The 23,594-nt window shown below is 42.8% G+C and overlaps 1 protein-coding gene across 3 annotated transcripts in view; it reads left to right on the top strand.

Moving 5' to 3' along the window:
- The window catches only part of NOVA1 (NOVA alternative splicing regulator 1), a 77,938-nt gene extending 55,492 nt beyond the window's left edge, over positions 1-22,446 (top strand). For all 3 annotated transcript variants that reach the window (XM_075282997.1, XM_075282999.1, XM_075282998.1), the window contains exons 3-5: positions 11,040-11,206; positions 14,174-14,245; positions 18,294-22,446. In XM_075282997.1, the coding sequence (XP_075139098.1) occupies positions 11,040-11,206; positions 14,174-14,245; positions 18,294-19,301 (1,247 nt within the window). In that variant the 3' untranslated portion in view covers positions 19,302-22,446. The remainder of the gene's footprint in view (positions 1-11,039; positions 11,207-14,173; positions 14,246-18,293) is intronic.
- Positions 22,447-23,594: the final 1,148 nt, after the last annotated feature.

The raw sequence follows: 23,594 nt of genomic DNA, 5'->3' as shown, positions 1-23,594 counted from the left end.
CAGAAGTTATTAGTAATGAAGTTATTCACTTCATTGTTGACACTGTGTTTCTATGGCCCTTGGGATTATCTGCTCATTTCCCAAGTGATGTAGCTGCCTGCTCTCAGGGGGAGGGAAGCGGGGCTAAGTGTACGGGTGCTAGCCTGTGTCTGTAGCTGTTCCTGTGTCTGCACCACAGATGACCTAGCTTCCTGCTCTCAGATAAAGGAGGGGGGAAATGAGTGCTGCTTTCTTATATAAAACAGTCTAAATCCTAGTGGGCTAAAGGACCTGGTCCCTCTGCTGACTAGGATATAGCTTTCTTATATAGAGCAGGCTAAAAGCTAGTGGATAGAAGAATCTGGTCCCTTAGCCCACTAGTACTTAGCCGACTCTATATAGAACAAGCTAAATCCAAGTGTTATAGGACCTTTGATGATGTTACAGGCCTTTCAGTCGTCCCATAGGATCATGCTATGTGGTGGGCGGAGCTACACACTAATGTGGGGGCGGAGCTGAACTGGAGGTAGTCGGACAGTGTAGCTTTGCATATGAAACCCCGCCCACCAATTGACGTCGAAAACCAGGAAGAAAGAAGTCTTTGCAGCAGCGAAGACTGGTGAGCAAGGTACATGAGAATACCCCTTTAAATCCTGGTCTGGCGATTATAGAATATACAGTTTAATATGACTTAAGAATATTTAAAAAAAGAGTTTAAGCTCTGTTTTATTTTGCCCAGGAACACCCACTAAAACTGCCAGATATGCCAATTTATTTGGATGTGTCCTTCCTTACCATTTCTTTTGGCTCAACATATAAGATAAGTGACACGGGATGACCAGCTTTGAAAGTTTGGCTAGCTGGTTGTATTGAACCTTTATTGTGAGAAATGGGATTTCTTAACAAAATTAGACGAAAGGTAAAGGTGGACTTGTCTATTCTGATCAGTGATCCAGGGACTGTTAGGTGGTACAGATGGAGCAGTAGGAGGTACAGATGGATAACTTGCTGAGGCTCAAACGAAAGGTCATTGAAATAGTCAGGTTAAGTGTTTCTAGCTAAATTGTTCTACACCCTGTGCATGTGTCCATTGTAAGTTCTTGAGAAGCCACTGCAATAGCGTGAACTTGATTAAGAAATAAGTGGAGCGTAGCCGTTTTCCTTAAGGGACATAAAACAGTCTTGTCAGTTCTCTACAGCATACAAAACATATATATAGTAACTAGTGGGACTGCTATGTAGCGTCATGTTGTTCCTATAAAATCTACCACCGAACAAATAAAGTTAGACGTTACCATAAATGCTACTGCTATATCCTAAAGGAAAACCGCAAGGGCAGCTTGTACCTCTACTACGGTATATTATGCAGCTCCACTTTACAGATTATCGCCATTAACACCTGAATGCCAAGAAAGTGTTAAAAAGTGTTTAAACTTGTGGTTAGATCCGGGATCTCACGGGAGAGATATCTTCTTTATCATTTACCCTGAAAATCCCTGCTCTTGCCGAGGATGGTGTCTGGGGGTTGGGGGTGCAAGATAAATACAGTTTTCATCCAGTGACAGGCACACACCAGCAATTAGCCACTCCGAACAATTAGCACATTCCATTTGCCTGCTAATTGTTACAATTAGGGCTCGTAGTCTTTAAGTGGTTGGGGCAACACATTAAGATTTCATTATATTTGTATTTAAATGATAAAGACTCTGTATTTGCACCTATGAGCTCTCAGGCATCTGGAGCCAGTTACTAGGGAGCTGCAGAGCGGAGTAGTTCTGCCGATGCCGGAATCACATGGGGTGTTCTTGATTTGGGCTGGAATTAAGACGTGCAATTAAAGTCCGGGCAATAAATAAGATGCTGGCAAGTCCACATACAGTACGGAAAGTGATACTTCCTCAAAGCTACTAGAGACGCAGTTGTAGGATCGTATGGAGAACTGAAGACGGTGTGTTCACATCTGCATCATTTCATCCATTCTGCTCCGTAGTATCAAATGACAGATCCTGGGGGCAACACGGTGGCTCAGTGGTTAGCACTGCAGCCTTGCAGCGCTGGAGTCCTGGGTTCGAATTCCACCAGCAACAACATCTGCTAGGAGTTTGTATGTTCTCAATCATTAAACAGTAGGAGACCAGTAAAATATAGAAATAGTCTCTAGTAGTTTTTGAACATCTCAGTGCTCGAATCTAAGTCACCTGTGTTTTTTACAGTGATGATGTCACATTCATTTTTCGAGTGACCAGTTCAGCCAAACAGTGGCCAGTGACTGCCACTAAATCTACATCACGCTAACATTAACATGACAAGATGCCAACACAATTGTGATTAAGCAGGATAATCTCTAAGCAGGTCTACCAGGGGTGGGTTAAATGCCATCTATCTGTATGTGTGTGTGTATATATATATATATATATATTTATATATATATATATATATCTTTGAGAGAAGACGCTGATTCCTGTAGACTGGTCCAGTCATGCTTTCTGATGTGAAGCATTGATCCTTTTATGTCATTTATATTATACAGCCCCATGGTACATGGATGGTCCCATTCCCAGTGGATCTTGCAATCTCAAATGCATATACATACACTAGGGTCAATTTCACAAGAAGCCCATTAACCCCTTCAGCCAATGATTTTGGTGTTCAAATGTCCACATACATTTTCAGATTTTTAAAACAATATAGTCTTTGTGGCCACAATTTTTTGTTGCAACTATTGGTTTATGAGCCAATGGATTTAGCAGAAGGGAGAAGTTTAAAGGGTCTCTATCATTGGGAAAAGTCATTTTTAACTAATCACACCCTTGCATAGGCTTTAGAAAGTCTATTCCACACCTACCTTTAGTATGTAAATTGCCTCAGTGGTTTTTGAATAAGTCTGTTTTTATTCATATGCTAATTAGACTGGTGCATGATGCATAGTGCACCCACTTTGCTGTTTTTTCCTATGGTGTTATACAGCACAGGCTGCTGATGATGATGACTCAGCTTCCTGTTTGCACACACACATAGGAGATAATAGCAGAGACGAGTGCTGCTGGGAACTTCCTGTGCTGGCTGGAAGCTCATTAGCATATGAATAAAAATGGTCTTATTCAGAAACCACTGAGGCAATCCACTTACTAAAGGTAAGTGTGGGATAGCCTTTCTAAAGCCTATGCAAGGATATGATTAGTTAAAAATGACTTCCCAGTGATAGAGCCCCTTTAAGTGGTTCCTAGATATTTCCCATTCCTTTTAAAGCCACTCATAGCTTTGGCTCAAAAATTGTAAAAAATCTGCCACAAAAAATGCAGCTTTTCCTCAATGTGTGGTTACTTCAGGACACAGATGCCGCTGCTGCCTTCAATAACGCCAGCATTACCCCAGCCCTTGACTCTGTGGCTCCCTACACAAACACCATAGCCCGACCGATCAATAGACAACCCTGGCACACCGACCTGACTAAAAAACTGAGATGTGCCTCGAGGGTTGCAGAACGCCTCTGGAAGAAAAGCCACTCCCAGGAGGATTTCCTCAGTTACAAAGAGGCAGTTCTCACAATTAAGAATGCACTCACCTCCGCAAAGCAGATCTACTTCACCACACTCATTTCTGCACTCTCTCGCAACCCCAAACAGCTATTCTCCACCTTCAACTCCGTCCTCCTGCCCCCTCTCCGACATCACTTATCTCAGCTGACGACTTCGCCTCTTACTTTAAAACTAAAATTGACACCATCAGAGACAGTCTCACCCTACTCCCCCGACAACCCCTCTACCCAACTACTCGCTGCTCCCCATCCCTGACCTGTTTCTTCTCCATCACTGATGAAAAACTCTCCTCCCTAATCTCCAAATCCCACCTCACCTCCTGCGCGCTTGACCCGATCCAGTCACATCTCATCCCCAAGCTATACTGAAGTCATTATTCCGGCCCTAACCCATCTCTTCAACCTATCCCTACCCAATGGATCCTTCCCCTCCACCTTCAAACATGCCACTGTCATACCTATACTTAAGAAACCATCCCTCGACCCGTCCTCCCCAGCCAACTATCGTCCCATCGCACTGCTCCCATACGCCTCAAAACTACTTGAGCAACACGTCCACTCCGAACTCTCCTCCTATCTCTTGTCCAACCTGCTCTTTGACAGACTACAGTCAGGCTTCAGACCCCGGCACTCCACTGAAACTGCCCTAACAAAAGTCACTAATGACCTGCTAACCGCCAAAGCCAAGCGCCATTACTCTGTCCTCCTCCTCCTTGACCTCTCCTCTGCCTTTGACACAGTTCACCACTCCTTCCTGTTAGAAATTCTCTCATCCCTTGGTATCTCAGACCTGGCCCATTCCTGGATCTCCTCATACCTCACCGACCGCACATTCAGTGTCTCCTACTCGCACACCACCTCCTCACCACGCCCACTCTCTGTAGGTGTCCCCCAAGGCTCCGTTCTAGGACCCCTCCATCTACACCCTTGGCCTGGGCCAACTCATAGAATCTCATGGTTTCCAATACCATTGCTATGCTGATGACACCCAAATATACATCTCTGGACCAGACATTACCTCCCTGCTGGCCAGAGTTCCTGATTTTTTAGCGGCCGTAGCCTCCTTCCTCTTCTCCCGCTTTCTCAAACTCAACATGGAGAAAACGGAGTTCATCATTTTCACCCCATCCCGTATGGCCCCTCCACCTGACCCATCTATCAAAGTTAACGGAACCACAATTACCCCTGTCCCACAGGCCTGATGCCGTGGGGTAACCCTGGACTCTGACCTATCCTTCAAGTCACATATTCAAACCCTCAACACCTCCTGTCGCCTCCAGCTCAAGAACATTCACCGAATTCGCTCCTTCCTCACCACGGAAACTACCAAGATACTCGTCCAGGCCCTCATAATCGCCCGCTTAGACTATTGCAACACCCTTCTCCATGGACTCCCAGCAAACACCCTCGCCCCCCTCCAGTCCACCCTAAACTGTCCTGCTCGCTTAATCCACCTCACCCCCCGATCCTCATCGGCTGCTCCCCTCTGCCAGTCCCTCCACTGGTTACCCATAGCCCAGCGAATTGAGTTCAAGCTACTAACACTAACATACAAAGCCATCCACAACCTGTCCCCTCCATATATCTCTGAACTAATCTCCCTCTACCTGCCCACACGTAACCTCTGATCCTCCAATGACCTCCTACTCCGCTCTTCTCTCATCCACTCCTCACACAACCGTCTCCAAGACTTCTCCCGTTCATCCCCCATACTCTGGAACTCCTTACCACGACACATAAGACTGCTCCCCACAATCACAGGATTCAAGAAGGCCCTGAAGACTCATCTATTCAGGAAGGCCTACAACCTCCAATAACACTATCACCGCACTGCCATCTGTACAGTCTCCACCTCTCCTTCTGTCTCTACCCCCCTCCCTCATAGATTGTAAGCCCTCGCGGGCAGGACCCTCTACCCCACTGTGCCAGTCGGTCACTGTTAGTATTATGTCTACCTGTATATTTTGTGTATTGTATGTAAACCCCCAAATGTAAAGCACCATGGAATGAATGGTGCTATATAAATAAACAATAATAAGAAGAAGAAGAAAACTGCCTAAGAATAAATATAAATCTATTTAGCTTTTTTTTTTTGGCAGCCATTTGTACCTTTTCCTTTCTCTTGTAGATTGTGAGCCCCATATAGGGATCAATATGTACATTTTTTTCCTATCAGTATGTCTTTGTAGAATTGGAGGAAATCCAAACAAACACGGGGAGAACATACAAACTCCTTGCAGATGTTGTTCCTGGTGAGATTCGAACCCAGGACTCCAGCGCTGCAAGGCTTCAGTGCTAACCACTGAGCCACCGTGTTGCCCTACCGTTTGTACTTTTTCATATGCTAAAGTTAAAGTATCTTCTTTTCTTCTATTGTAATTTAGTATAATAAATTTGCTTTTTTTTGTTTGTGTTCTTCATTTAATCTATGTATTTCAGCACTGTACTACCCAAGGACACATCTCGAGCTGGGGAATGGATTCTAATAAAATGGGCCTTCAAATAAAAAAAAAAAAAAAAAAAAAAGTTTTTCCTGGTGTAGTTACTGTACACACAGCCACTCTCTCTTCCCAGGACAGAAGGATTTAGCTGTTGTAGAAATGCTTGTGTTTAAGGGGAGGATTAAATAGGATGACATGACACATGGCAAGGGACCTTCAACTCAAGGGGTCTGGTAGGAGCCCCGTTTCTACCACAGAATGCACCTACATAACCAGCAATACCATAAGGTTAGACATGGCATTTCATGTGCATCATATCCTTTTATTCATAGATTCACAGTCTCCATCTTTAGTCAATATAATTTTATTCATTTATATCACTCTGACATATTCCACAACATTGTACAAAGGTTGCCATCACTCATTTCGGTCCCTTTCTCCATTGAAGGGGTTATCCGCTTTCCAGTAAGATAGGCCATCAATATTAGATCTATAGGCGTCCCATACCCTGCAGATCAGCTGTACCGAGACAGAACAACTCTTGGATATGTTTATATACCATGAGCTGGGCTGCTCTCTTGCCGTACAAACTGTAGCAAGTGGGTGTAGGTACTGCAGTGCTGTCCTATCGATATATGAGACTGCAGTACCTACACTCGCCACAGTGAGCAGCATGGTTTGCGGTGGTCCTAGGTGTCAGATCCCTGCAGATCTAATATCGACATCAATACTAAAAATTGAATAATCCTTTTTAATTCTCCCAATCCAAATCTCCTATCTCTTTGGATTGTGGGATGAATCCCGAGTACCTGGAGGAAACCCAGGCAAACACCAGGGAACATACAGACTCCGTGCAGTTGATCAAATTCTATCCCAGGATCCCAGTGCTGCAAGGCAACAACCCTAACCACAGAGCTGCTCCAATATTAATACTTTACATCTCTAATTCCTAATATGAAAGCCTTGTCGATGGCTGATGGAATTCTGTTCATTTGCCTCCTTGTCTTTCCATTCCATAAAATTTAGTATGTGAATTTGGCAGGACAGCAGACAGAGGATGCAGTGCCGCTACTAGGGATTATTGTGTCCCACTGATTTATACTCTGCTCCGGGAAGTACTTATCAAGGCTTTTTTTTTTCTTTTTGGCTTTATGTGAGCAGTTCTCAGCAGCATTTTAATACAGCGCTCTGTCCTGTCAGCCCAGTGATGATGATGAAGGACCCTGCTGGTTCCTGTAGACACTAATGAAGGCTGAAAGCTTTTAAACATGACAACATTTTCCCCGAGTTTGTTGATTTACAGCTTTTATTTTTATTACCAATGGTAACCACAGCTCTGGCAGCGTGGCAGGCGCGCGGATCACCGCTGAGAATTGCTATGCCACTTTATGGCAGCAAAAAGCACTAAAATAAAGGGAGATAATTCTTCTCCTCACTGACTGTTTTCCAGCAAGAAGATATTGATGGTGTCTGTCTTTCTAAAACTCAGAGTGTGTACATACATCCAGAATATCCATCCTGCTGGTATTAGTTGGAGCGATTTGTGTTGTAGTAATCCTGGACGGAGGCTGCGCCATTGTGAACACTGTGCACAAGCAAGAAATAATGGAGGGATGTACGTGCACCTGAATTATGGCTCAATTTGTTGTAGGAAGGATACATGGCTTGTGGCAGATGTGTTCAGCTCACTTTGTGTGGCTTACAAGACATAGCTTATTTACCATTTCATTGGTTTAAAGTGTAAATATTTTTTCACTTTTTTATTAATATTTTTTGGCTATTTTTGTAGTTGGAGGGTTGATGAACATTTTTGTAATATACCGTACTTTATTAAACTATTTTATTTCCTTTTGGTAGAAAATAGGCTCTAAAGTTCTCACTAAGCATTCCCAGGGAGGGTCTGTCCCCTAAAGCCTTACTTACGGTGCATTACCAGATGTGACAAAGGGAGATGGGTCACTTCAAATAGTCGTATCTCTTTATACCACCTACTTGTAGCTGAAAATCTCAGCTTTCACATGACACAGGAACTGCTGTTCTAGGTGGTATAAAAATAGATATGCAGCTATTTTAAGGGACCCCCTTTGGAAACTGATAAGATAAGATAAGATAATCCTTTAATAGTCCCACCTTGGGGAAATTTCAGCGTGTTACAGCAGCATAGTAATACAGATACAGGATAGTACAGAGTAATATGTTACAGACGTAGACACAGATAAGCTGAGAAGAGAAGATATACTAGGAGTCCATGGCAGCTAAGGAAAAACAGAAGAGAAAGAGGAAGACCTCATGGTCATCCTCATAATCATTAGTTCTCTGTGCGGAGAGCTCTTCGTTTGGTCTGATGTAGATTATACAGCCTGGTCGCGGTTGGAAGGAAGGACCTGCGATAGCGCTCCTTCTCACACTTGGGGTGAAGCAGACGGTCGCTTACAGTGCTGCCAAGTCCCATCAGGGTCCCATACATGGGGTGGGATTTGTTCCCCCGCATGGAGGTCACCACAGACAGTATCCTTCTGTCACCCACCACCTGTACTGGGTCCAAGGGGCTCCCCAGGACAGAGCTGGCCCTCCTGATCAGCCTGTCAAGTCTATTTCTGTCCCTGGTTGATATACTGCTTCCCCAGCAGGCCACACCGAAAAAGATGGCTGAGGCAACCACAGAGTTGAAGAAGGCCCTAAGAAGTGTCCCCTGGACTCCGAAGGCCCTCAGCCTCCTGAGCAGGTAGAGTCTGCTGTGGCCCTTTCTGTGCAGCGCCTCCAGGTGATCAGCCCAGTCTAGTTTATTATTGAGGAGCACGCCCAGGTACTTATAGGTCCTGACTATCTCAATACATGTTCCTTGGATCTCCACCGGGGTCGGAGCACCTCTCCGTTTACTAAAGTCCACCACCATCTCCTTGGTCTTCCCAGCATTAATCCTGAGCTGGTTCTGCTGGCACCATTCAACAAAATCCCGGTTTAAGTCTCTGTATTCCCTATCATCGCCATCAGTGATAAGGCCGACTATAGCAGAGTCATCGGAGTACTTCTGTAAGTAACAGCTGGATGAGTTGTGCCTGAAGTCAGCAGTGTACAGTGTGAAGAGGAATGGGGCAAGAACTGTACCTTGAGGTGCCCCCGTACTACAGATCACAGTGTCAGACACACAGTCCTGGGCTCTCACATACTGAGGGCGGTTTGTCAGGTAGTCTAGGATCCAGTTGGACAGGTGATGGTCCACACCACCAAGGTTCAGCTTCTCCCTCAGTAGCCCTGGCTGAATGGTGTTGAACGCACTGGAGAAATCAAAGAACATTATTCTCACAGTGTTCCCGGGTTTCTCCAGGTGAGAGAGAGCTCTGTGAAGAAGGTGGATGATGGCGTCATCTACCCCAATGCCTGGCCGGTAGGCAAACTGGAGGGGGTCCAGAGCGGAGCTCACTAGGGGGCGTAGGTGTGTCAGGACCAGTCTCTCTAGGACCTTCATTAGGTGTGATGTCAGTGCTACAGGTCGGTAGTCATTGTAGCCCATCGGGTTGGGTTTCTTTGGGACTGGTACCACGCAAGATGTTTTCCACAGTTGAGGTACCACCCCCAGCTTCAGGCTCATATTGTACATGTGCGTTATAATACCACACAGCTGGTCACTGCACATTTTAAGAACTCTTGCGCTTATACCATCAGGTCCCCCCGCTTTGTTCGCTCTAATATTCTTCATTTCCTTACACACCTGAGACTCCTGCAGGATCAGATAGTCAGATTGCAGTTGACCGCAGGTCGGTGGGGGTTGGGTCTTGGTGTGTGAGGGGAGGGCGGTTAGCTGACATGCTGGTGGAGGGAGCATTTGCTTGGAGTCGAATCTATTGAAGAATAGATTAAGCTCGTTAAGCCACTTCCTGTCCCCTACTGTTCGGTGCCTTGTCTTTTCCTTGTGTCCTGAAATTGCCTTAAGGCTGTCCCACACCTCAGAGATTCTACCCTCCCCCATCTGTAGCTCCATCTTCCGTCTGTAGTTGGCTTTCCCTGTACATCTGTACACAGAACATAGGTGCAAGGGACAGACTCTCCCTGCCAATGCTTAGTTAGATCATCGCTAGTGAGAACTTTAGAGCCTTTTTTCAACTAAAAGTGAGTAAAATAGGTTAATAAAGTGTATTACAAAAATTTTCACCAAACAATAGTACAGAAAAATAAAACGGCGCTATAAAGAAAAAGGTGTGGCTTTAAATGAGCCAATGATGGCCAAAATATTATCATCATGTAAGTCAACCAACCGGTGGCATAAGGAAGATAAAAGTCTCTAATACTGGTATGTCTATCAACTTGCGCCAAATCTGTCCCATAGTGTGCACCACTGAGGCTGATATGGTGCATTCTCTGCCTGTCTTGTAATGGATTAAAACAGCAGTAATAACAATTCCCCATTCTTACAGCAGACTGTCTATATCCTGATGAAGTTCATTTATTGACTCGTACTGTATGTTCTTTATACAGTTTGTTTTGCATGAGCCATAACTTGATTTTTGTGGTTTGCAGATAAAATGTGCACGAAACTCATTGAATGACCCATATCTTGAATTAAAGTACCTGTACTAGGGGTCTAAAGCGGACCTCCCATCTATCACGACGTGTTCGTGTTAGTAAATACACATAATTATATATATATATATATATATATATATATATATATATATATATATATATTATAAATAAATATATTCCAAACAAAATAACAATTCTGTAGCATCTTTTCTAAGAACTTTTTGTTGTTCTGTACCTCTGTTATTCCTCCTAGAAATTTATGAACAAATTGACAGTTGAGTGTTACCAATTGGGGGCGTGTCCCTGCTCACTCTCACACTGTCCAATCAGTGCTGACAAAGCCAGTATGTTCAAGAACACACCCCTTTGACAAGAGGAGTGGTAACACCCAGTTGCCAATGTATTCAAAAAATTGCAAGAGGAAAAAGAGTAACATTTTATACATGTTTTCTAAAACCAATGCATCAATGTTTTAGATTTGACTTCCTTCTTGATAAAGTGTCTTGATCTAAGTGTAAAATGAGATTTTTAATATGAGGCGCCCCCTCTCTTCACAGGTACCACAGAGCGGGTCTGTCTGATCCAGGGCACAGTAGAAGCTCTCAATGCTGTCCATGGCTTCATTGCAGAGAAAATTCGAGAAATGCCACAGAACGTGGCTAAGACGGAACCGGTCAGCATCCTGCAACCACAGACTACGGTTAATCCTGACCGTATCAAACAAGTACGTGTCTAACTCCCAAAAACATTTATTTTCAATGCTATTCACATTGATCTCACAACATTACCCGGAGCCAACTTTATTAGCCCAAAATTGAGTGACATGATGAACATTAAGAGAACCAGTCAAGTGATTCAATAGAAATAATTGTTATGTCGTGTACCAGTAAATATGATTACATGACCCAGTGGGACTTTCCAGTTCTGAATTTACAGATTGATACTTGAAGGATATATTATACACTTAAATCTCACTGCTATCTATTCCTTAAGCTGTTCCTGAGAACTTCCGCACTGACTGGTATATTCATTTCGGTTGAGTCCAGATTGTAATATCATATAATCAGGCATTTTTAGCATACTTCAATGAGGATATTGGCAAATGGATGTCACTTTGTTCTCTTAATGTATTAGTGCCCTGCATCCGAGTGTGGCTAGGCCTGTAACCCTGCTTACTTTAATGGATTCATCTTTATAACCAGGCACAAACACACTTGTATGCACGGCATCGATCATGGTGATTGGCAAACTCTCCGATTATTCATTGGTGGCTTGTTCTATGGATAAGCCGCCAACTGGAAGTCATGAACGACTTAAGCTATTTACTTGTTCTCTTAAAGGAATACTAAACTGAGAAATGAATGATCAAAGTAATGAAGAAATATTGTTACTGTTTGTGTCAGGGTCGTGCAAAAGATTGTGTAGACTGACAATCTTGATGCAATTCTGAAAAGAACACGGAAGTTAATCTTCTACCGATCAGTTCCATCTTTGGCTGGTGGCAGGCTAGAGGGCGTTGGGCTTATAGAAAGGGTGAGGCTTAAGAGGAACCTGTCAGATTGGTGTGGGACATTAAACCATCTGCAGGTCTAAAAAAGTCCTGTTGCAATGCTGTCCACACAAAATAAGACCTACCCTGAAAATAAGCTCTAGCATGATTTTTTAGGAGTTTTGGAGTATGTTTGAAATATAAGCCCTAGCCCAAAAATAAGCCCTTCCCCAAAAATAAGCCTAGTCTCAGTTCATTTAAAAGAAAGTATCCAGAAAAGCCATCCATGTAAAAAAGTAAATATAATACAGCAGAACAGATACAGTAAACCCTTCATCAATGAAAGCAGACACCCCAAACAGAACTGCACCCCCAAGAGAATTGCACATTGACTTTAAGCAAGCTATCTGCACAAAATGGCACTAGTGAGATAATTCTCCACAACAATAATGGCTGACTACCAGTAGTGCTGGTTCTCACACACAAATCGGGTAGTCCTGCTGGCATGACTACGTTGTGGCTGCATCCAGTCACCAGTGGAAATCAACTGCTACCCTTGGCTGCAGTGGAACACTGCTGCAATGTCAAGGTGCCTGAGACAGGAGTGACAATATTTGTGTGTGAGAGCCCATCCACCATTAGCACTTGCCAACTCTAAGTTGTTTTGGATGTAAGAGGGACTGGTGAGTGGATTGTTGTTCATGAAAAAAATAAGACATCCCCCTGAAAATAAGCCCTAACCTATCGTTCAGAGCAAAGAATAAGACCCTGTCTTATTTTCAGAGAAACGCGGTAGATACATAGTTCATTAGTGAAGTCAGAGGAATACTCTGCAGCCTCAGCATGGGTCGCCGACCATGGGCGCATGCGCAGTGAAGCCAAGGTGTATTTCCCGAGCTTTAATAAACAACCGTACAGTTGCCGGTAGCACTAGAGGTCCAATGATGACTTATTTGACCATGGACAGCCTTAGTACCGGGCTATTTGGGACACTAAGACATTAATCCATAAGGCCCTGTGGGTGATCTATTGTTCCAAATCGATTTAACAGGTTCCCTTTAACAATCTTTGGTCTTACTGATGGCAAAAAAGGAGCTGCTCCAGCCAGTTGTCTTACACAGGATAGTGAGAAGGAATAGGAATGATCTCTTTAAACCCAGAGATTTCTTTATATATTTCTCCTTTTTAATTGTAATGTTAGGAAAAAACTGAGCTAAAGAACATTAAGGGGTTTTTTTCAAGCACATTTTATCTGTTTAGTGTTCCTTTAATAGACTCTACAAATACTTATTGTATAAAAATACATAGCTATGCCCAATCCTGTTCTTGCAATTTTAGATGATTGTCCAATCCCAACAAATTCTGGGGTTTGGCCAACGTGTAAGGTCACCTGTTTGCAATGATAATTTGAGTTTTTACCCATTTCTTATCCCTCCATTGGCTTTCAGTGTTGTCACAATACCGTAATTTTCTACTAATTTACAGCTATATTAAATCCTTATTTGACACGCGGCAGAGGCCACAAGTTGCGGAAAAGCTGTGGATTTTTGTTGCCAATTTTGCCCTGCCTTGAAAAGCAATGGGAAACTTAGAGGAAGGAATAATACTCCATTTTGCAAAATCCACTTTCTTGGCTTTGACTCAAAAGTAAAAAAAAAACATCTAACAAAAAATGCAGCTTTTCAACAATGTGTGCCCTCAGTCTTCGTCAGGTTTTGTTTTCCATATGGTTCATCTATGTGTCCCAGGTTTCCAATGTTAAACGCCCCCGTTCCCCCTTATTCGCACAATATTGTTCCGTACACCCTTTGCAAAATAAGCTTGCTATATTTAACGGATCATTTATTTAACAGATATTTCCTGTTGCCTTTTATGCAGTCACCATGAAAAGAATTTGCTTTGACTTCTTCTCTATATTGTTTATGGTGGGATTTTTTTTTTTTTTTCCTTTTTTTAACCTTCCTGCTGAAACTGATTTAATTTCTATCACTAATCCAATCTCATTCATCCTCCTCTCACCCTTGCTGTTCCTGGGAATGCTTTTATGTTTTATTTTCCTCCCCCTATTCTTTGGTTTAACTCCTTCGGTGCCAGACACGTCTGTGCCAGATCGTTTCCCAACAGGCGGACGCTGGCAGTGAAGGGGTAAATTTATTACTAGAGCTGATTGAATTCTGCTTCTGACCCTGCTTTGTTCTGCAGACATTGTCATCATTACCACCAGCCACCAAGTCCTCTCCATCCGACCCCATGACCATCTCCAGAGCCAGCCAGGTACAGTACCATTCTCCATATTTCATGTTATTCATGTAAGCAAGTACAGTTCCATCAACATGCCAGGGCTCATCATCATGGGCGGTGTGATTGTGAGATAGCTAATATACAAATCAGATTGTCTTGCAATAAAGCATCACATATTGGTTAGATCACAGAAGGTGACCTCTATGTCTATCTTCAGTAGCGACATGCACACTCTGCTTATCCTAGCATGCACAAGTTTCCAATGGGGAGAGGAGAGTAAGCTGCTACCAGACACCTCCTCTCTCAAGGGATCAAAGAATGGGCTATAACTTTCTATAATACAACATGCCCAATCCTTCCTTCCTTCCCAGACATCATCTGTCTGGGAAGAGTCAAGAGGCCCTCATGCTCATAAAATAATTGGCCAAAAATTGGTGAGTTCTCTTATGTTTATGATGGTCTTTAGGCATGTAGAGAGGAGTCAACTTGTGTTACCATTCACCCACATGACTATTAAAGAATAGAAAACATAGCTGCTTTCTTTCAGAAAGAGCTCCACTTCCTCTTCATAGGAGGTGACATCACATCGGTTGGTCACATGGCCATGCTGCAGCTCAGTCCTATTCAAATGGCTAGGTGACCAACCTATGAAGAGGAAGTGACATCACATCTATTGGTCACATGGCCATGCTGCAGCTCAGTCCTATTCAAATGGCTAGGTGACCAACCTATGAAGAGGAAGTGACATCACATCTATTGGTCACATGGCCATGCTGCAGCTCAGTCCTATTCAAATGGCTAGGTGACCAACCTATGAAGAGGAAGTGACATCACATCGATTGGTCGCATGGCCATGCTGCAGCTCAGTCCTATTCAAATGGCTAGGTGACCAACCTATGAAGAGGAAGTGACATCACATCGATTGGTCGCATGGCCATTCTGCAGCTCAGTCTTATTCAAATGGCTAGGTGACCAACCGATGTGATGTCACTTCCTATGAAGAGGAAGTGACATCACATCGATTGGTCGCATGGCCATGTGACCAACCATTGTGATGTCACTTCCTATGTAGAGGAAGTGGAGCTCTTTCTGAAAGGAAGCAGCCATGCTTTCTAATTTTGGATAGTTCTATTAATTTACTGACACATACCAATATTCTGACTGTGAGATCACATACTTGATATCCTTGATCATTATAGTATCCAGGAAAGGGCAGCACAATGCACACACTGTGCCCTATATTGGGTATCACTGAAGGGGTACTAGTTTTCATTAAGGAGACTCAGTGTATGGAGTAATGGGAAAAGCAGTATGCAAATTAGCTCTCTTCCATAGAATACATTTGCTATATTTATATACTGAAGCTACAGATCATGTGATCTTTTCCGAAGATTGATATATTATAAGGCCCTTACAGATTTGTATCTCTATAGGATCATTAGTTTGCACTGTATGAAGTTGACATTTTTCTTATGATCCATTAAATCCATAATTTTCTTCATTGGTTTCATTTACTTTTCATTTATTTTATTAGATTCATTGCAACTTGTATATTTATTTTAAGTGTTTTCTATGGTAAGACTGGTAAGATAAAGAGATAGTGATTGAACATTGACTTCCTCACATATTGATGAACAGACAAGTCAGATGCTGAATGATGGGATCGTGACGCCAGCTGAACTTGTGAGGCAACAATGTGATAGACTTATCACCTACAACTACTGCTGGCTTACATTTTATAGAAGGCGCCTGCTACAAATAACTGGAGATTAATAAGAACATTGACTGAATAGTAATCAAACTGTCTAGACGCAGTTCACATTGGTGTTGAAGCGTATATTAGGAGCCTATGTTGCAGATCTAATCCCACAGATACTTGGCAGAACCCAACCAATGCCTTTATAAGTCATTGGGTGCTGTTGGTGTCCATTGTGTGATGGGTCTGGAACTGCTTTGTAGTTTCCAAAATTCTAAATGGAAACCACAACACGGATGTGTACTGAGTCCGGATTTCGTTTGAGTTCTTTTTTTGCGACAGGCTACATTGTATCCAAAAAAATGTTTGCCTGAGTGGTGTGTAGGTGACATATGCACCTTAGGGCTAAGGCCCCACATAGTGAACTGCAGGAAAAACCATGGCGGCGACGCATTGTTGTTTTTTCCTGCAGCGTTATTCACAGAAATCTGCAGAGGCTTTCATTATAGCTATAGGGAAACCACCAGTGTTTGTGTTTGACATGTTGCGACTTCCAAAACCACAACGTATATTCTTCAGCAATGTTTGGATGGTATTCACCAGAATCCCATTCACTTTGCAGTGACTGTAAAACGCTGTGTTCCGTGCCACGACACTTACGCCACGTGGGTGTTTTCTGGTGGGCAAAACACTTCTACAAATGGCTTAGAATGGGTTATAAAATAACAAAACAAGTGCCTCACAAATAATTTCCTACTCCCACTTCAACGATGTCTGTCCCCTTGGTGGTCTCCACTTCCTGGTTTCTCTTGAGATACAGGAAATGCTTCTTAGCCAATCACTCGCTGAGGCCGGCCAGCCCTATGGACCATTAATGGCCACAGAGACCAGCAGGGAACCCAGGCAGCCTCAAAATGGAAGCGATGAGGGATCCTTGAGGTCATTCTTGCTTGTTTTGTTTGTTTTAGCCCATTTTAAGTTGGTTGTGAAACGTTTTTTTGTCAAACCTTAATAAAACCATGCTGGTAGCTCAAACCTTTACATGTGATGGCTGCGTCACTGATTTACTCATTTAGCAGAATGATCTTAGTTATACCTTCAACTGGTAGGGTTGCAAAGAACATAAGTCACAGTATGATTCGACAGTAAGATTTCCCCAACTTGTTCCAATGTCATTTGATTTACCAAGTAGCGTCACTTTTTTGAGATGCAAACATTAGTCTTGCCTTACAAAATCACTTGATCATTGCATGTTGCACAATATCATGTACCGGTCACCTCAAGATCTCCATTTTGGTTACAAGCGTAACACGTAGCAAGGACAGTCGTACGACTCCCACCTCTTGGCGAGGTCACTACTGATAACCAGGCAGAGCTAATTAGATCAATCATTTCATTACAATGTTACATTACAGTCAATTACACTCTGCGCTCTTTGGTCCTGCCAGCGATTTTGTAATTTATGGGTGGTTTTTTTTGCCTTCAAGCGCCTGTCAGGAGCTCCTCTTATTGCCTCTGCTCCCTACCCGGCTAGTGCTTAACCTTTAACCCTTTTCCAAGAAGTGACTGAGTTTTTTTTTCTCCTATTGTCATACTGTATAAAACGAAAATCATGATGGCCTGGATATCTTTAACACCTCTTAAGCCATGCCTGCCATTAAACTGTGCCATCCCGTAGATTAAAAAGATTGCATTCTAGTAATTCACCCAAGGAACAGAGTTTTTGTTTCGGCCCATGAAACGTTTGTTATATTTCACAATGGGTAAATCATATGGCAGTGGAACAATGTTTTGTAACCTGAATGGAAGGAAGTCATGTAAGAGAGAGTAAAGCTGGCTATACACATTAGAATGGTGTCAGCTGAACCTACTAGTTCCTTGGGGAGCAGTCGACCGTGTAATGTGTATTTGGGGGCTCCCGACTCTTCCCAGACAGCAGATGCGGGGGAAGAGAAGGATCAGGCTGTCACATTTCAGCAGGCCCAGTCCTATTGTTTTCATGGGAGATAAGCCATTGCCAGAGGTATCTGGCAGCGCTTCATCATTCAGAACACATGCACTCTTGGCCAAGCCAAACATGGATGTCTTAAGGGGTTGGGAAGAACAGCTGTTGACTAAACGAGTGTTTGACCGACAGCTGTCTAATGTGTATGGCCGGCTTAACACCGCCTAGTCTCTTTGTCATATATTCGACAAGTCCACAGTATGTCCCAGTCTGATTTATATAGGTTCAGTCTGCTATTTGAAGGAACGATATACTGCTTAGACATTGTCTCTCATCAAACACACCACCACACTGAACCCATTTCCTTACTTATTATTGATGTAATGTCCACCTATCTTTCTTTCTCCCTTGGTTTCTTCTTCGTATTTTTCTGACCTCAGGTGAAGATTATCGTTCCCAACAGCACCGCAGGTCTGATCATCGGTAAAGGAGGAGCCACTGTGAAGGCAGTAATGGAACAATCTGGTGCCTGGGTACAGCTTTCCCAAAAACCAGATGGCATTAATCTACAGGAACGAGTGGTGACTGTAAGTGGAGAGCCAGAACAAAACCGTAAAGCTGTAGAGCTGATAGTGCAGAAGATCCAGGAGGACCCACAGAGTGGCAGCTGTTTGAACATCAGCTATGCCAATGTCACTGGACCTGTAGCTAACTCCAATCCAACAGGATCTCCATATGCCAACACTGCTGAAGTTCTACCTACTGCTGCTGCAGCAGCAGGGCTTTTAGGACATGCCAACCTCGCTGGGGTGGCAGCCTTCCCTGCTGTTCTCTCTGGATTCACTGGCAATGATCTGGTTGCTATTACATCAGCTCTTAACACCTTGGCCAGTTATGGCTACAACCTCAATACTTTAGGGTTGGGACTGAGTCAAGCAGCAGCCACAGGAGCACTAGCAGCTGCTGCGGCAAGCGCTAACCCAGCCGCAGCTGCAGCAGCCAACTTGCTGGCTACATATGCCAGCGAAGCAACTGCGGGTGGTGGCACTGCAGGGGGAGCGGCTGGAACGTTTGCACTAGGCAGCTTAGCTGCGGCCACGGCAGCTACCAATGGATATTTTGGGGCAGCATCCCCACTAGCTGCTAGCGCCATTTTGGGCACTGAGAAGTCAACGGACGGCTCTAAGGACGTAGTAGAAATTGCTGTGCCAGAAAATTTAGTAGGTGCCATTCTTGGCAAAGGTGGCAAGACATTGGTGGAATATCAAGAGTTGACTGGCGCCAGGATACAGATCTCCAAAAAAGGGGAGTTTGTCCCCGGTACCAGAAACCGTAAGGTAACCATAACAGGCACACCAGCCGCCACGCAAGCTGCCCAGTATCTAATCACGCAACGAGTCACTTACGAGCAAGGTGTTCGGGCAGCCAACCCACAGAAAGTGGGTTAATTGCCCCCTCCCCTCTCCTTCTACCCTACCCAGGATGTTAACTTAATTGTCCCTCCCTTATCCCTTCTTCTTTTCATGGATGTACTGTATTTTGCAGGAGCGATTTATATTTTATTTTTTATTTGAATTTTTATTTTTGTTTTTTCGTTTTGTTATTGGCAGGGGAAGTGCGCGTCGGGTTATTAATATATAATTATGCAAATGAACGCAACAGTGTTGACAAAGCGCATCTGTAAATAATACATGTTCTGCGGATGTTTTAGAGAGGGGAATTTTTTTAGTGTTTTTTATTTTTTTATGATTTTTTTTTTAATTTGAAGGATTTCGACAGGTTATCTCTCTCTATCTCTCTCTCTCTCTCGTTGAGGTTTTATTGTTTACGCGTCAAAAAAAAAAAAAAAGAAAAAAAAAAAAAAGTAAAAGTTTTTGAAGCCTGCCATTTTACCAGCATTGTTGTAGTCGAAAATGAACTGAATGTAAACATGAAAGTGACGCATAGGTTTTAAACTCTGTGAGGGCTGACGCGTCCGGTAGCGCACCGCAGAGCCACGTGTTGCCGGTCCCGTCAGATCCCGCACAGTTATCAGTATTAGTCCTAAGTGACGCTGTAACTGAACTACTGTTTTGCTGGAAAACAGCAGGGGGGTTTGGGTGGGTGAGATACCTATAAAACAAAAAGGGAGTAAAGCAAATCAAAAGCACTGTCCAACTTCACTCATGCTTCCTGCCCTGGGGTGGCAGCGTATGAGGGGAAAAAAAAACAAAAAAACAAAACATGTTTTGGAATAAAAAAAAAGAAAAAAAATAGTTTTAAATTAAAACATAAAAGAGATATATATATATATTATCTAAAAGCAATATAGTTGCAAAAAAGCACTGTAAAAATATATATTAAAATGGTTAAAACTGTGGAAAAAAAAATAACCTTTTTTGGTAAGTTTACAGATCAGTGTCTTCATAACAACCTGTATGACGATGAATATTTACGGCTGGCCAGGCTACATTTCTATCATGTATGGCTCACTGATCCCAGCAGATTTAACTCTTCTGATGGGTGACGTTTGGTTTTTCACAAGAGCTGTGTCTGTTTTCTTCCTCCATTGGGTTTTCCCCTCTTTGCCCCTTCATGCTGAAACCCTTTAAATCCCCAGTCTCTCACCCCATCTTGTTTTAATCGCATTAATCACCCATGCTTTTTTTTTTTTTCCTTCACTAGTCGACCTTATTTCCCATCGTACTCTGGAGAGACAACGATGTCACACGTTCAGCAACAATTCGCAACGGCAGCGCGAGTTAACCTACTCCCTGCCGTTGTACGGGGCTGTGGCAGCTAACTATATGAAGGCATTCCTCTCTGTCATACAACCTCCAGCTTCGATCTTATATATATTTTTTACTACAAGCTAAGCTATAAGCGAGACGGTTAGTTTTATTTTTACGATTATTATTGTTAATGGCTTTCATTTGGGGTTTGTAGGACTGGGGTTTTAATTAGACCCCATAGTACCTGGCCAGCCATGCACCAGTTGATCCATTAACATCCTCCCCTTTTAGATGTAGTGCTGTGTCGTGTGCGTATTGGGGATTTTCTAAGCCAAACCACGCACGCGCACAACAACTTAAAGTGCCAACTGTTAGCTGATGAGGTTTCATTATCCGCAACGACTTAGCGAGGGCGTTGCCTTTTAAAACGCTTCTGATTGTGTATAATTTTAACACTAGCGATCTCTTAGTGTTGTCAATGTAGATTTTACTGTGAACAGTATCTGTGATTTTTAGCTGTTTTTGATCCCTCCGGGGCTATAGGCTACACCAGCCGCCGCAGGCTCCGATGGTCGTTTACCTGCATGTTCTTTTTCCGTGGGGCATCTTTATGTCGGCTTCAGTCAGTACTTCCCTGCATGCTTGTTTAGCTGAGGTAGTGTTCATTTCCGGCGTGTGTCTACCTGTCGCAGCGCAGGTTCCTCCAAGGGCCATTTTTCTTAATTTTAATTTTTAGAATAAGCCTTTTTTTTTTTTTGTTTGTTTGTTTTTTTCCAACTCGTCACCTCCTCCATGTTTCTGAGTGCCAACTAGCCAGATCATTATGTTAACCTCTGCATTTGGGCCACCAAGCCACTGAATTGTGGTCTCGTTCATAAACCCAGCATCTTCTCATGCTATGCATGCAGTCGTAAACAAAAAAAAAAAAAAAAAGCTAAAAAAAAAAAATTCAATGGACAAGAGAGTAATTAAAAAAAAATAGTAAATAATAATACTAAAAACTAAAAAAAAAAAACCTAAAATGCTGGCTACCTCTGGATCATCAGGCTGAGAAATTCCCAAACTACAGTTTTCCTTCCATCTCAACTTCAATCCATTGATAACGTCCATCATAACCAACTCAGTGACATTTTCCGCTGCTCCTCCTGTGCAACTGATAACTGAACAATGATTGTGATGTCCTCTCGTCTGGCTTCTCGTCCAGCATCTCTCTTTCTGAACTGTGATCTTTTTCTTTTTTTTTCGTTTACTTATCATTAGACTAAAAAAAAACAAAAAAAAAAAAAACCTTCACCGCCATGTTAGTTTAACCAGTCAATAGTGTCCCATCTGTGTCGGACGCTGAAAATTGTGACTTTATTGATTTTAAAACCTTCTTTCCCATCAGTTCCTTTACCCCCAAACCTTCCTGCTTTACTCCTGTGCAGTTTCTGTTCACTGTTATGAGCCCCGCAACTTCCGAGGGGCCGTTGACGCACGGCTTTCTATCCTCACGAGCTGCGTCATAGGCTTCTCAAGCTTGGGGGCGATTCCAGCCATTCCAATCTGATGATCAAGTCAATTTTTTTTTATTTTATTTTTTTTCTTCTTCTTTCTTTACTTCCATTTTCACGTTCTCTTTGATTATAGAAAAAAAAAAAACATTTTCAAAAAGAGAAAACTGATATATATTAAAAAAAAAAAGGAATGATATTGCTTGTTTTTAAAATGGAAAGAGCAAAGCTGTCGTACAACTGTGTTTTAATTGGTAATGGTTATTTATCGTTAATAGTCTCTGTAGCTCTGTAAGTTTTTATGACAATACAGTGTAACTAGTGGTTAGCCGATGATGCGAATATATTTACTCATATCATTATAAATGTGCTTTGTTCATCATGTACCATCACTGTCTCCCGTCTCATTATTTTCCTTGCATGTCACTAGTTTCAATTCATTTATAATACATTAACAGTGAATAATACCTATCAGATTTATTTTCCCCACTGTCCTGGTGTTAGCAGGTGCACCAACAAGAGCTCCAGGTCATCAGCTTTTCATGCTCAGATATCCTCCTTTAAAATGAACATGCTGCATTACGGACATTTTGCTATAGCCACCGATTCCAGACATGTCCTAGGTGGTATCCAGCACTGCAACCGTATGGCCAGACGGCAGTAGCAGGAGATCTATCATGTCTGTATATTGTTATTGGACAGTCTCTATAGAGAATAGCCTCTGAAGTTAATGCAGCGTCCTCAGCGCCCATGTACATTGCAGCATATTCATTTTGGCAGCAGAGCGAGTCTATCACGATAATAGGAAAAGCTGCTTCAGACTTAAAAAAAATAAAAAAAATAATAAAAAAAAAATCAAGGGCTGTGAGAAGCAGAGAGGTGGCTTCTAAGAGACCTATTTATATGAAACTTGGGGGAAATGTTTCCGACCCTTTGTCATATCTTTCTATCCCAACAGACTCTGGGAGTCATACATTTCATTCACAGTGTAAATAACCCTGTGCCATTCGGTTCAGGCTTCGTGTGGCAAGAGACGAGTGTCCGTTCAGCCTGTTACGTGGACTCTCTTATAGCCATTACTGTTGACATGTTGAAACCGTCCTGGCAATAAGGCACCTTACGTTCCCAAAAATGTGTTCTATCGGGCTAGTAGTATTTGCACAAATGCATTGCGTTGCCTTTTCATTGCACGTGGCTCCATTCCTAAATGTTGACTCCAAATACACGTTAGCCGTAACCTGTAGTGATTCCAGCCATATACATCTCAAAGGTCTCAGCGGGTTCACTACCACTTAGATGTAGCTATTGACGGGGTGACGGGATAATACCACACCTTTTATGAAATGTATATATTAAGTGCCTTCTCGTCATTTTTACAAGGTGCACAACATGTCAACAGCCCGTTAATCTCTGACACAGGAGGGCCTCCAAGACATCTCATTGTAGTCCCTCTTCTGCAGTGACAGGGTTAATTGTCCATTTATATGTATAGCTTTTGGGTACATTCAATGGATCCATTTCCTTCCTCAGTCTAGAA

Source organism: Leptodactylus fuscus, chromosome 7 (genome assembly GCF_031893055.1).
Source record: "Leptodactylus fuscus isolate aLepFus1 chromosome 7, aLepFus1.hap2, whole genome shotgun sequence".
NCBI classification, from domain to species: Eukaryota; Metazoa; Chordata; class Amphibia; order Anura; family Leptodactylidae; genus Leptodactylus; species Leptodactylus fuscus.
The sequence above is the reverse complement of the archived record's forward strand: the minus strand, read 5'-3'. Positions and strand labels throughout refer to the sequence as shown.